We start from the raw sequence: 14,626 nt of genomic DNA, 5'->3' as shown, positions 1-14,626 counted from the left end.
TGGAATATACATTTATTATGAACGAAATAATTTTTATTTTGTTTTCTACTTGATGTTATAAGCTGTTTTCTACATCCTTAACATCCTCTGAGAATGTAATGATTAATGGCTGCATAGGGCTATATACCAGAATTGATCTAACTGCAAAACTGACATAAAAGTTTGTCAAAAGAGGGCAAAAGCACTCTTTGTTAGGGCTTGAAAATCCAAACATCACTACTAATAGAATATGTGATTTGTCTTTCTGACGAAAAAGACCTATTTTATCTGTCCTAGAAAAATAAAAAGCACATCATTTTCATTATATATGAAACAGAATATTTTCTTAGTGTAATATTAAGACATATATTCCATTACTCTTCCTATACCACCTAAGAGAAGCTTGTATAACATTCTCCAAGGAATATGCCTCAGACAATGCCATTTGCTTAAAGGGTGCAGGCAGGGAACTAAAGAGGAAAACTGGCCCATGAGATTCTAAAACTAGATCACAAAAATCACTTGAAAAATTGAGAAGTTATTAAACTTGTAACTTTATCCACTATACTACAGTATGTTTATTTAGTAAACTGATACTTACGAACATCAAGAGTACTCCTGTATGACATTGCTCAAATGTTGGACACCCTGCAGACTACTTTGTGGCAACATTTTATTTTATTTTTTATTTTTTTTTTTGTGGTACGCGGGCCTCTCACTATTGTGGCCTCTCCGGTTGTGGAGCACAGGCTCCGGACGCGCAGGCTCAGCGGCTATGGCTCACGGGCCCAGCCGCTCCGCGGCATGTGGGATCTTCCCGGACCGGGGCACGAACCCGCGTCTCCTGCATCGGCAGGCGGACTCTCAACCACTGCGCCACCAGGGAAGCCCCTCTATACGTTTTAAAGCTCGTCTTTTACACTTGAATCTTCAGTCCATGGGGAATTTTTATGTTTGGTCAGAGGTAAGGGTCCAATTTCATTTTCTCCTGTATAGATAATCATTTGTCCCTGCATTCTCCTTTCTGTAGTTATCTGCAATGTCTCTTCTGTTTTATATCGCATTTCCACGTGTGAACCACGTGTGAACATGGTTCTAAGCCCTCTAGTCTGTTCCACTGGTTAATTTGTCGATCCTATACCAATATCACACTAACCCTCAATTACTAGTCTTGACATCTGGTACAGCAAGTCCCACACCTATTCTTCTGCAAAAATGTCAAGATTATTCCTGGCCTTCTGCCCTTCCAAATGATTTTAGAATCAGTCTGAAAAGTTCCCCAAATACACTGTTAGAAGTTTGATTGGAATTGCATTGGCTCTATATATCAATCTGGAGAGAGCTGACACCTTCACATCCACGAAGCTGGAATATTTATCTAGGTTGAAATACTTATTAGGTTGCATTTGTTTTCAATAAGATTTTTCATGTTCTCCTTACAGTTGCTTGATTTTAATATATTGTTCACTTCACAAATTTTTCAGCAGTAAAATTATTTCTAAGTATTAAGTTATTATATTATTTGCCTACCTCGAGGGTTAAGGAACTTTGGAAATATCTGCTGGACTAATGTGTTTCTAAATGGTCTCCTTAATTTACACATCCAACAGACATTTATTAAGCACCTAAGTGCCAGACTCCATGCTATACACTGATGATAAAAATCAAAAACAAAAACCTTCCTCAGCTATTCTGGTCCCACCCTTGCGAAAATTATTGTCTCTCTTTTGTCTTTTTCCTGCATTCCAGTTCCACCAAAATTATGAAATTCTTTTTCTATTCTCAGCTTTAGCAATTCTTCCCCCTGGACAATACACCATGCTTCCGTCACTGAAAAACTTGATAGAATGGTTCTTTTAATTTCATGTTCTCTGAAGAGGAGACAGAAAGGGTGTAATCCTAAGGACGATGATACTTCTCTTCCTACAAGACCTACACACCTGTCACAGTAGATAAAATCATTCAAATCACGTATATAAACAATTTCAATCATAAGGCTTCAAAACCTCGAAGGGGTGTACAAACTGCCCCTACAAAGAAAGACACAGGCAAACCCAACTAAAGAGAGAGCAGTTTATCTTCAGAGGAAAATGTAATCAAAAGAAGCAGAAAAGTATGTGCATGTATATGTTTCATATTTAACTGCTGCCATTACATTTTGCTACTGTTTTTTTTTTTTTTTTGGTTTTTTTTTGCGGTACGCGGGCCTCTCACTGCTGTGGCCTCTCCCGTTGCGGAGCACAGGCTCCGGACGCGCAGGCTCAGCGGCCATGGCTCACGGGCCCAGCCGTTCCGCGGCATGTGGGATCTTCCTGGACCGGGGCATGAAGCCTTGTCCCCTGCATGGGCAGGCGGACTCTCAACCACTGCGCCACCAGGGAAGCCCTTGCTACTGTTTTATTCAGAATGTATCATGTCTCATGCTTCAATAAAATTATCCGTTTTTTTCATAAAAAACAAAACCAAAAAACGGCATAAACGTACGGTTTCCGCATAGGGAAGTTTTAAGAAGCATTATGAATCATAAAACTAAGAAACTGGTGAAAAAGGTGGTTGCCTCAGACTGTACACTGGTGGGGAATCAGAGAGCCTGAACTAAGAGCCTGGTGTAACATAGAAACTGGCATTAGTCATGCCCGAGAAACGCAGGTCAGACTTCCGGGTCAGTCCTCCACCTCAACCTTTCAACATTACGAGGATCTCTTCCGGGCCTTCCAACACTGTCTTCATTCTTAAGTCTACACAGGTCTTTCATTCACTGCACAGTTACTCAGCACTTCGTCGTGTCAGGCTAGGTGATGGGAATACTACAGCACTGTCTCTGCCATTAGAGTTCACCACCCGAGTAAGGTTTGTATGTAAATAATTACTCCACGATGTGATAATCGATATTTCTGAAAGTAAAGGAGGTAGTGATTCTGCTTCTAGGGAGTGACATCTGAGTTGAGTCCTACAAAGGATTTGCAACGCAAGTCATAAAAAAAGGGGGTGGGGGTGAGGGCAGGCCATTTCTGCAGAGAGAAAGACATGATTAAAGGGACTGGCGAGGGCTGGAAGCGGAGACCGAGAGAAGCTGGTGGCGTGAGAAGGTCTCACAGCAGGTGAAGGTTGGGGGATCTCTGATTTGCAGGCGAAGCCAGAGCCCCGGCCTCGGGAAGGAGAGGTCCGCGCCCTCCCTGCGGCCACTCCCCACAGCCGGCTTCAGGCCAGCCCACCCCCCGCTCCAAGCCCCGTGACAAGCCGGGGAAACGCCCCAAGGAGGTGGCCCGTCCAGGGGTGGAAACGCCCCCAAGCCCCGGCGCCCCAGGCCCTGCCCGGCGGGCTGGCCGCACCTTGCCAAGCAATCTCCTCAGACCCTCACTGTTGAACTCCATCTCCAGCCAGGACCACGAGTCGGGTTCTGAGACCCCAGCCCCGGAATCTCCTGCCGCACTGTCCTGGACGGAGGCTGCCGAGGACCAAACTTCCCGAGCGGTCCAAGGCCCCGCCCCTTCCCAGGCTCGAAAGTCCAGCGGTGTCCAACGCCCTAGGCTCAGCGAGGCTCCGCCCGGAGTCTCACCACCGCTCCTCCGCGAACCCTGAGCGCGTTCAGAAACGCGTGAGCGCCAAGGGAACAATGACCCAGCTTGCTGGAGGGAAACTTGGGGACATCGGTGAATACAGGAATAGGAAGGACCCGAGGAGAAGCAGTAAAGGAGGTAGAAGATATTGGCGCTGTTCTGGGAGAGAGTTTCGAGAAGGATGTGATAAATTCAGTAGAGTATCGAGAAAGATCAAGAAAGACCCCAAATTGTGGTTGGATTTAGGAAGGAAAGGTAATGGAGCTTCAAAAGATAAATTTCGGGGGGCCTATAAAGGAAAACGGACGCAGGAGGAGAATTGTCAGAGCTGGTAGAAGACAGCCGAGTGAGGGTGGTGCGCCTTTGGCGGGACGGGGCAGAGCATAACAGCGTTGGTGGCCAGAGAGGAAAAAGTCAGGTAACAAAAAGAGTTTGAAGACAAAAAAGGTAGATTGGTGGTTAAAGTCATCTGGAGAAGTAAGACGAAGAGATGCGATTTGCGGGCCTTGTTTGGTTTCCTGGAATGAGTTACTTACCTGCTTTGCATCCCTGGTTTGAGCTAGTGGGCCTAAAAAGTCCTGGGAGCTGGCTATTGTAACTGTCAAGAGGTTGGGTGGGCAGGAAGGTGATTGTATTTATAGGAAGAGCCAAAGGTAGGAATGCTGTGATTCTGTTGGGAGAAGAAAGCGAAAGACTGGAAGGACCACTTATTTATTCAACAAACTTTTGTTGAGCATTGGCTACTTGCTAGATACTGTCGGGGAGGAAGACATTTTCCTGTATTCTTCTAGCTTCCTCTGGCTGGTCTAAGAAGTAAACTGACACCAGACAGAATAATAGGAGAAAATCAAATAAAAGTTAATAGCATGTATACCTGGGAGAGACCCAGGAGAACTGAGTGACTTGCCTTAATGGCCGAAGCCCTCACCTTAAATACCATCTTCAGCTATGGCAAAAGAGGATGTTGGGGGTTGTGGTTTGAGACTTCAAAGGGGAGAAAGGCAGTTCACATGGAGAGAGAAAGTAAATACTTGGTAAACAAATGTTTGCTGGCCCTTGCAGAGACTAGGAGACTCTGATTTCTAGGTTCTGCCAAGTTCCCGCCACCACACCTAGCCCATATTCTTTGCAGATATCTCTGGTGACACCTTAATTAGGGGAACAGGCCTTCTCTCTAAATCCTTTTAGGCAGTTAGGGGGAAGTCTTTGGGGCCTTAAAAATGTGTAGCTATCAATTCCCTTGTGGAAGGTACATTGCTAAGAGTTTTATGTGCTTCATTGCAGTTAATCTTCACAAAACCCTAGATGGAATTATTATCTCACTTTTACCGTTGAGCAAACTGAGGTTTAGTGAAGTATTTCCTATTCTCTTGTTTCTGAGATCCTGTTGAATAAGAGATGTATTACTGACAATGTTCTGGGGAGAAAAGGTTACAAAATTAAATATACATACCAGTTTTAACCCCACTTTGGGGAATTTGTCTTAGAGAAATAAAAGTACCCAGGATGTATGTATTATACAAAGATGTTAATTATATTAAAAGAGAAAAAAAGTCCCCAAGCTAAGAAATGGGAAAAGTGTATATTCTGCTCCTTTGTTTACAGTTTGAGAAAAAACACAAGAATGGCTTTTCTTGGTCCTCTGCTTCTGATCTCTGTTTACACTCTTTGCTTTCATAATTATGGGTCCTATCAGACACATTGTTTAGGGATAAAACCTTGGTATTCTGAATATCAGACAAATGTATCCTTATCATTTACTTCTTTAAAAAAAGTTTTAATTGTAAAATACACATAATGTACAATTTACCATCTTAACCATTTTTAAGTATACAGTTCAGAGGTATTAATTACATTCATAATGTTTTACAGGCCTCACTACCATCTGTCCCTATAACTCTTTTCATCTTGTAAAACAATCTCTGTACCCTTTAAACAATAACTTCCCGGGCTTCCCTGGTGGCGCAGTGGTTGAGAATCCGCCTGCCGATGCAGGGGACACGGGTTCGTGCCCCGGTCCGGGAAGATCCCACATGCCGCGGAGTGGCTGGGCCCGTGAGCCATGGCCGCTGAGCCTGCGCGTCCGGAGCCTGTGCTCCGCATACGGGAAAGGCCACAACAGTGAGAGGCCCGCGTACCGCAAAAAAAAAAAAAAAAAAAAAAAAAAAAAAAAAAAATAACTTCCCATTCTTCCCTCCCTCCAGCTCCTGGCAAGCACCATTCTGCTTTCTGCCTTTGTGATTTTGACTGCTCTAAGTATGTCACCAGTGGAGCAGAGAGTCCAGAAACAGACCCTCACATATATGGTCAATTATTTTTGACAAAAGTGCCAAGACCATTCAGTGGGAAAAGGACAGTCTTCTCAGCAAATGGTGTTGGGAAAACTGACTATCCATATGCAAAAATGAAGTTAGATCCTTATCCAACACCATATACAAATATTAACTCAAAATGGATCAAAGACCTAAATGTAAGCCCTAAAACAATAAAACTCTTAGAAAAAAAGGTAGGACAAAAGCGTTATGACATTGGACTTGGCAGTGATTTCTTGGATATGACACCAAAGACATAGGCAACAAAAGAAAAAAATAGACAGATTGGACCTCATGAAAATTTAGAAATTTTGTTCATCAGAAGACAGTATTGGGAATTCCCTGGCGGTCCAGTGGTTGGGACTCAGTGCTTTCACCGCCATGGCCCAGGTTCAGTCCCTGATCAGAAAACTAAGGTCCCACAGGCTATGTGCAGCGCGGCCAAAAAACAAACAAACCCCAAAAAACAAGACAGTATCATTTACTCTTTAAATGGGTGGAGCTTATATTGTCATTCATTGACTGACAGCATATGCTGCATCTCAGGCCATCCTTCCACAAATGTCCTTTGACCTTGTGAAATGAAACTGAAATCTTTCTTTTCTTAAACTAGTTCTTTTTTCTAAGGATTTTATATCGCCTCTCAATTTTCATGCTCTGTCTGAACTGGCATACTTTTTTTTTGGTCATTTTGCTGCTTCTCTGGTTAAGTAAAAAATTGGCAACGTGCACGAGAAATGTGTCCAAGAAATTTTGTTTATGACAATCACAACATTGTTTATGGTGATAAAAAGTTGGGAAAAAAATCTAAATGCACATTGTGCCTGTTACTAATTTATTACCTTTCAGTTCCAAATACACCGTTTATTGTTTTTGTGGTTTCATTGTTGTTTTTTTTTTAATGGTACGCGGGTGTCTCACGGTTGTGGCCTCTCCTGTTGCGGAGCACAGGCTCCGGACGCGCAGGCCCAGCGGCCATGGCTCACGGGCCCAGCCGCTCCGCGGCATGTGGGATCCTCCCGGACCGGGGCATGAACCCATGTCCCCGGCATCGGCAGGCGGACTCTCAACCACTACGCCACCAGGGAAGCCCCACCGTTTATTGTTTGCTCTGCTATTGTGCAGCTGGACCTTTTAAGCATTTCTCCCTTGCTAGTGGGCACAATATTAAGTTTTGTCAATAGAGGGCCTGGGGGTGATACTGCAGGAGGAAGAGACTTACTCCTTCCGGTGTGCTTTTGTTCTTGGTCCTACCATGTGACTGCCAGTGGCATGAGTCGGGATATCCAGTAGTGCTCACCTCTGTCGAGTTTCAGTGGCCCCTCTGTAGGGTGCTTTCCATTGAGTTTCAGTGGGTCTCCTGCTACTCAATGAGTTCTACCACCCCCAACAAGGTGGCTTCCCAGTACATTCTACTGGCGTATCCCCAGAGGGTAGATTCTCAGCAATGATCAGTAAGCTTGACATACGCCCCCCCCATGGAGACTTCCCAGCAGATTCCACCAGCATCTCAGAGGGTGGCACCCTACGTACCAGGTTCGGCCTACAGCAGCTCATTGGATTTCCCTACCATCTGGTTGGTCATGACCACCACTTGTCCAAGTTTTGGATCTCAACTCTGGAAGGGCAGAGACTCTTTCAAGTTTATTCCTTCCTTGGATGCTTTGCCTCAGTTCTAGTGGTGGTGGCTGCTCCCTATATATGCGATTCCTGTGACATGTAGAGCTTTCTACCTCTTCCATTAACCTCCTGTTCCTAGTTGGTAATTCTTTTTATCGAACTTTCTCTGTTCAAATTATTATGTGGTTTCTATCTCCTGACTAGATCTTGACTGATATATCCATTATTAGGAGAAAGATGAGGGAATTCCCTGACGGTCCAGTGGCTAGGACTCGGTGCCTTCACTGCTGGGGCCTGGGTTCAATCCCTGGTCGGGGAACTAAGATTCCACAAGCCATGTGGCTCGGCCAAAAAAAGAGAGAGAGAGAAAGAAGAAATACATGTGGAATATTATACAGGAATTAAAAAAAAATAAGTTAAACTTCTGCTTCTGTCTATGAAGAATCAGCTGCTACAGGAGTTGTCTTCTCTCCATAAACAAATAGAAAATTGCATAAAATATATGAAATAATTATTTTCAGATCTTGCACAAGGACCAGCACCAGACTGTGAACTTTGAGAGAAAGGAAACAAAAGAGATGAGCTTTAAAAGCCCCTGCCTACTGCCCAGAGGCAGTTTTCAGACTGCAGCACAGAGAGGGGTTACCCAAATGAAGCTGAATTGAAAAGAAAGATAGTGGCATACCAAGGAGGCCAAAGTGCCAGGAATTTGCAGGATGGAGTACTGAAAAGAGGCAATTCCACAGAGAAAGAACTCTGGACATCTCCACAGGGACCCTTGTGAGTCTTTAGCTGAGTTCTGTCCGTGCACACATGGGGTAAAATTCCATGAGGCCGGGAAAAGAACCACCCAGAAACAGTAGGCCAAACATTTCTTGGAGCTCCCAGAACGGCTGGGAGTTGTGGGAAATTCCACAGATCGGAAAGACCTAATACCATTGGCATCAGAGAGAGAGATTAAAAGGGTCATAGCTCAGTAGTGGGGATGATTATCTCTAGAGTAAAGGCTGCTCCTGGCCCACCATAACAAAGCTTAAAACTTGCCTCAGAACACTCAAACTGATTGCAGGTAACTTAATTGCATCCCAGAAGAAAACCCAACACTATCAAAAAGAATACAACGGGGCTTCCCTGGTGGCGCAGTGGTTAAGAACCCACCTGCCAATGCAGGGGACACGGGTTCGAGTCCTGATCCGGGAAGATCCCACATGCCACGGAGCAGCTAAGCCCGTGTGCCACAGCTCCTGAGCCTGCACTCTAGAGCCCGTGAGCCACAACTACTGAAGTCCGCGTGCCTAGAACCCGTGCTCCACAGCAAGAGAAGCCACTGCAATGAGAAGCTTGCGCACCGCTACAAAGAGTAGCCCCCGCTCGCTGCAACTAGAGAAGGCCCGAGCGCAGCAATGAAGACCCAACGCAGCCAAAAATATAATAATAAATAAATAAATAAATTTATTAAAAATAATAAAAAGAAAAGAGAACCAGTGGACAGGAGCTGACCAAATGAATTGAAGAATGGTATAAAATGGTGGTGAGAGAGCCCTTGAGATGGGAGGGGAGGGATTGCAAGGACAGAAATAAAGAGTTCTCATTTCCCTAGAATTCAGTTTTGTTTCATTCACAGCTGTCATAGACCTAGGAACACACCTTTCCCAATCCCTGTCTCTAGTCTAAAGAGCCCAACTTCCTAACAGGCAACTGGGCCCTGATCTGGAGCATCACCTGTGTGATCTAGTGCAGGTCACTCAGGCTCTGTAAACCTCAGTTTTCTCATTAGTAAAATGGGATAAATAATAGTACCTACCTCATATTGTTGTTGTGAGATAACACATTCAAAGAGCTTAGTTGGCTGCTCAACTGCTGGTCTGGGGGCAGTCTCTGTGACCTGTTGTGGCCTGGGCCATATAATCAGTGATGTCACAATGCCCTACTAGACTCCAGCTTCTCTGCTAGGGAGTTGCAGATCCTTTGGAGCTAAGGACTGGAACTGACATGCGAGACCTCTACCAACTGAGGGTTTCATGAGCGTACTCCTTTGTCAAGATCTTGGTGAATAGTCTTTTGCTGTGCAATCGTGTCTTAGAAATTGTTTTACTTATTATCATATTCATGTTTGGCTGGATGCTTTTTGTTGGATTTGCATGTTACATGGGCACATTTCCAGAGTTCGTGGTAAGTAGTGACCTTGCCTGTCAGTCCTGGCTCTGGCTAACCCTCCCAGCTGGGGTTTCTGACCAAACAGGAAAGATAGTTGGGGTCTCATCACTAATAAGAGGTCAGGATGTGGTGGGAACAAAGTTAGTTTCCCAGGCTACTTCCCATCCCATTGGGACATCTTTAAGACTTTCCCCCTCTGCTTGGGTACTTAACATCACTTATTTCAAAGCATTATGGAATTTATAAGGGGCCTGGTGGAGACAGTGCCTGACTTCGGGATTTCAGGCCAAGTGGATCAGTGGTTGCTGGGAGGAAAGGGAATGTGGACATTGGTGGGACCTTTTCAGCAGCCCTTCCAGGCACATACAGAGGCAGTCACCTACCGTGCCAACGAGTAGGGCCAGCTCTGCCTTTGAGTTTCTTTCTTCCTCAGCCTCCAACTCTGAAGTGGAAAGAGAGGTAGGCTGTTCAGGAGAGCAAGACACACCCGAGGAGCCGGACTTTGGATGAAGATCTGCAGCTGTGAGTGGACGTGACGGTCTGTTGGGCTGGATTCTTCCCTTTCAAGAGAACTCGGTGGCACCCTGAAATCTCAATGAAAAGTTTACATTCCTCTGGAAAATAAAATAGACTGCGGAAGGGGAAAGAATTTGGGGAGTACTGCTGAGGACAGCAAGCCCTGGTTCGAAGATTTGTCAATAACCATACCTCATGGGTATTCTTTTCAAAGACTGTTCCATCTATTAACTTATTTTCTCCATGCAAACTCTGTAATAAATTAGACCAGCATTTTTAATGCCCTCTTTGGCAGACTCTGAAACGAGTTAGTGTAAATTTGAGTTCAAGTCCTAACCTTGCAACTTCCTAGCCATGTGACCTTGAGAAAGTTCAATCTCTCTGAGCCTCAAGTTTCTTCATCTGTATAATGGAGATGTTCCAGTATCTTTCTGTTTTTGTGAGGATTACATTTGGGAATTCATGTAAGGCATTTATTGCAAAGCTTGACAATTAGCATTTAGTAAATGCTAACTTAACAACTAGGCAAAATAATGAACCAGTCAACAAAGAGTTACTGGTGGCTATACTTACCTAGGGCCACACAAACCAACCCATTTGTGAAGCTGGGGTGCAAGCATAGATCTCAGGACTTAATACCTCTCTCACTCATTCCACTAGACCAGCCTGCCGATAGGAAACATTAGTAGCCACATGTCCTTTTAGCAAACCATTTCCTGGGTTTCTCAAATCCCACCCCGTGTCACTCAGACCAGTTTTTTCCAAGATGTTCCCATTGTTAAACTTAACTCTAAGAGTCTTAGTAATGTGCTGATTACAGGAGCATGTTTTCTGGGAAGCTTCTCCAGAAGGCATGGGTATCTATCAAGTCCCAGGCCCGGGTATAGTAGGAGCAAGGCATGATGGTGGTTCTTTTGTTTGTTTTCTCCATCTGCCCCAGAATTCCTATGAGAGTATTGGCCCAACAGTCAGACCTGTGTGCGGTGGGGATACAGATGGAGGCACTGGGCGCTTGTTCAGCTTGAGCCACTGCCACAGTGTGATCCTGACCAAACCACTGAAACTATTCTGTGCCTTGGTTTCTCCAGCTATGAAATGGGCATAATAGCCCATCTTCCTTCTCTTCCCTTCTCAGGGAAGTTGATAGGAGGCTTCCCCTGCAGGATGAGGATCTAACTGTGCCACTTTGCAAAGTGCAAGATTTTTCTTCTTTGAATAGCCTAACAATAGTATTTAAGTAATTGCTTATAGCATACATAGCCAGTCACTCCACCCAGTTAATCCAGGGTGTGTTTTATTTGTCTTTGTTCACAGCAATGTTTTTTTTTTTTTTTGCATCTGATTGCATAAAGCAAGTAGTCAAAATTTTGGCAGGTGATGAGCTAATAAAGATAAGATATCAGCTAGATCCTAACCACACAGAGTCACTGAAGAATGGGGCCGTCCTGCTAAGGGCTCTTTAGCCTCTACACACCTGGCATCCTGGCCAACCGTCCCATAGCTACTCACTCTGCTCCCCAAGGTCACAGGAGCTGATGTCACAATTGGTGTCTGAGCTCTGACCACCGAATAGCCATGGCGAGCCACTTCAGGTCAGACTAGACCACGAAGCTCCTCAGCCAGGAGCTACCATGCTGGATCATCCATCATCTGGTCTTGAGTGAAGATAGCCCAGGTTCCAGGACTCAGGGAATAGAACAACACACCGTTCAAAACCACCTGTTTCCCCCTGCACACACCACCAGCTAAGCAAGAAGCCCCACAATGATCGTTGTCTTATGGATGCTTCTCATTGCAGGAACAATGTGGAAGGGATATAGGTATCCCCCAGGAGGGGTAAGTGTGCCTTCAACTTTGTTCTCTCTTCCTACTTTGAAATGTATTCCCCAGGATAAATGAACTAAGCATCAAAATCCAACTTTAGAAACCAATACTCTCTTCTTTATTAAAAAAAGTTATTGTAGCGTACCTACTTCTGTTGTTATTCACTATGTACTTAGAGTTGAGAGAGTTCCCTCTTTCATGTGATCTTTTATACATCTTTTCCTAAGAGTCTTTACTTTTTTTAAGTTCTTCAGTGTCTTTCAAAAAAACTGGAGGTATAGAGATAAAGATATTTCAGGTCCAGACTCAAAACTGTCTGACAGTGCTGACCTAGTCTCATGCTCATGGGACACTTTATATGTTCAGCCTTCTATACCACTTAGCCCACACCAGCAACCCACACTTAACTGTCCCTCATCAGGTAAACACTGGTCTGTAAAATGGTTCTGGTGGCAGATGTGTCTTTCCTCTCTCCTCCTGTTAGACCTTGGATGTTCATCTTTTCTTTGCCTCTTGTCAGCTCCCACACTGCTAAGCCCCTGTGGCAACTGGGATGGGAAGCATTAGGTGAGACAGAATTGGACACAGTACCCCTGCCTGCCCTTGAGGGCAGCTATCTCAGCCCCACATCCTAGCAAGCACTAGGCAAGACCCACCTGACATACTTTTTTCCCCCCAGACCCCGGTGGAAATAAGCAAAGATGATCCTGGTGAAGTAATGCAGCTCTGAAGCTTTCCTGACCTGCTGTACTGTTCCTGTTGGCTTCACATAAAGTAATTGCATACCATTTTGTCACATTTTATGTAACAAGTTACCACACTTTTAAAGATGAAGACTTGGTATTCTGTAAGCTCAAAACAGGGAGATGGGGCTTCCCTGGTGGAGCAGTGGTTGAGAGTCCGCCTGCCGATGCAGGGGACACGGCTTCGTGCCCCGGTCCGGGAAGTTCCCACGTGCCGCGGAGCGGCTGGGCCCGTGAGCCATGGCCGCTGAGCCTCAGCGTCCGGAGCCTGTGCTCTGCAACGGGAGAGACCACAACAGTGAGAGGTCCGCGTACCGCAAAAAACAAACAAACAAAAAACAGGGAGATGGAGGGTCGGGAGGTAGTTGGGTGGATGGGAGTGATTGGGTCCCCTCTGCTTCATAGTCTCTAAGAGTGGCATTAAGACTAAGATACCTACTTCAATTTGTCCCCTATTCTGTACCCTGGAACATAGAAATCCTCTAGAGCTCTTTAGACCTATTTCCCACATAATACCTTTCTCCTGGGTCCAAGGTCCAGGGTCCAGGCAGGGGTGAAAAATGTAAATGTTAAAGAAAGGGTTAGAGATTGCAGCAACTTTAAGCCTATTCTCTGGGGGTATTTCTCTGTGGTCTTTTCATAGCTATCATTAAGCCTAAAGCTTACACCATGTGGGGAAAGGGCATTTTCATATTGGGTGCTAGATACTAAACTATACAGCATTTTAATCCTTATAGTAACCTCAGCCTCAATTTACAAAATGGCAAAAATGAAGTCGAGAGGCTTAAGTACCTTACCAACCCACACAGTTCTCGGTAGCAGAGTCAAAATTAAGGTCCAGGTCTTCTCTTTGGTGTGCTTGTACATGCCAAGGAAAGGAGCCAAGCAAGAGAGGCTGGGTTATCCAAGATCTTGACTACCTCTTGGTTCAAAAGTCTTCCTCATCTGAATAAACAAGAAGTTGCCTTTTCTTTTAGCAGTGACTGCTGCTGATCCAGGCAGCACATGTAGAAACAAAAGCTAACTGCCCAGTCCTCAGTATGATGCAGTTTGAGTTCATGAGACCAAGAATGAGAACCTAAGTATAAGACCCATGCAATTAATCTGGGTGTCTGAGCCCTAGGATATTCCTAATAAACCCTCTAAAAGTGGTTTGAGCTTTCTGACCCTAAAAGAAAGAAAACCTAACAGGAGCAAATACTTTTAAAATAAATTATATGGAACTGCTCCCATGCTGTGGTTGCTTTGGGATGACCAATGGTTTCATTGTTCAAAAGTACACACTTACCAACAAAGTAGATCTTTGGTTACACAGACAGCATATTGTTGATGACTATTTGGTATTTGTTTGCTGAAGTATTTTTAAGTGCTTCTATGCACTGTATGGATTACTTTTTTTTAATAGAAAAAGTGAATTCAAAATTCATAAGCTAAAATTCATAATTTCTAAATCTAGGATACTAGCATCTTTTATGATACTTGTATGACCTAGACTCAACACATTCCATTGAGTTAAGTGCCGACATTCTCTGGCCGCATGGCTGTGCCCACTTGCCTCATATATTCCTAAGGACTCATCTTCCCAGCTCTCTCAGGCTCTTTGTATTATAGGGGATTAGAACCACTTAATTTCTTGAAAAGAGGAACTATATACCCAGTTCTTCTTCTTCCCTCGTTCCCTGACTATACCTCCAAACAGTTCTCCTAACTTGGGTGTCTGACACCAGAATAGTTCTCTAAGCTGGTGGTGCAAGAGGGGAGAGGTGTCAGTGGCAGGGGCTGAGCAGACGAGAGTGTGTAAGGGAGAAGGAACAGAGGTGTGTGTAAGGAGGTAAACCCCATCTCTGAAGTCTGATGAGTCTACTGGGGTTTCTAGCTGGAATAATGTTCAAGGTGATGAAATAAGGAATATGAG

General features: G+C 44.6%; 2 protein-coding genes across 6 annotated transcripts in view; one reads left to right on the top strand and one right to left on the bottom strand.

Moving 5' to 3' along the window:
* Positions 1-3,452, bottom strand: part of UEVLD (UEV and lactate/malate dehyrogenase domains) — a 46,296-nt gene extending 42,844 nt beyond the window's left edge. For 2 of the 5 annotated variants that reach the window (XM_059068864.2, XM_059068867.2), the window contains exon 1: positions 3,312-3,451. In XM_059068864.2, coding sequence (XP_058924847.1) covers positions 3,312-3,353 — 42 coding nt within the window. In that variant the 5' untranslated portion in view covers positions 3,354-3,451. Of the gene's footprint in view, positions 1-3,311 lie in introns of all 5 variants that reach the window. The other 3 variants (XM_059068866.2, XM_067038111.1, XM_067038110.1) reach the window with 2 other exon arrangements.
* A 143-nt stretch (positions 3,453-3,595) lies between these two features.
* On the top strand, positions 3,596-10,326 carry MISFA (mitochondrial sheath formation associated). The gene is given in 3 exon segments (XM_067039514.1): positions 3,596-3,677; positions 9,555-9,643; positions 10,062-10,326. Coding segments are annotated over 3 exon segments (264 nt in total). The 3' UTR covers positions 10,155-10,326.
* Positions 10,327-14,626: the final 4,300 nt, after the last annotated feature.

The sequence above is a fragment of the Kogia breviceps genome, chromosome 7 (genome assembly GCF_026419965.1).
Source record: "Kogia breviceps isolate mKogBre1 chromosome 7, mKogBre1 haplotype 1, whole genome shotgun sequence".
NCBI classification, from domain to species: Eukaryota; Metazoa; Chordata; class Mammalia; order Artiodactyla; family Physeteridae; genus Kogia; species Kogia breviceps.
The sequence above is the reverse complement of the archived record's forward strand: the minus strand, read 5'-3'. Positions and strand labels throughout refer to the sequence as shown.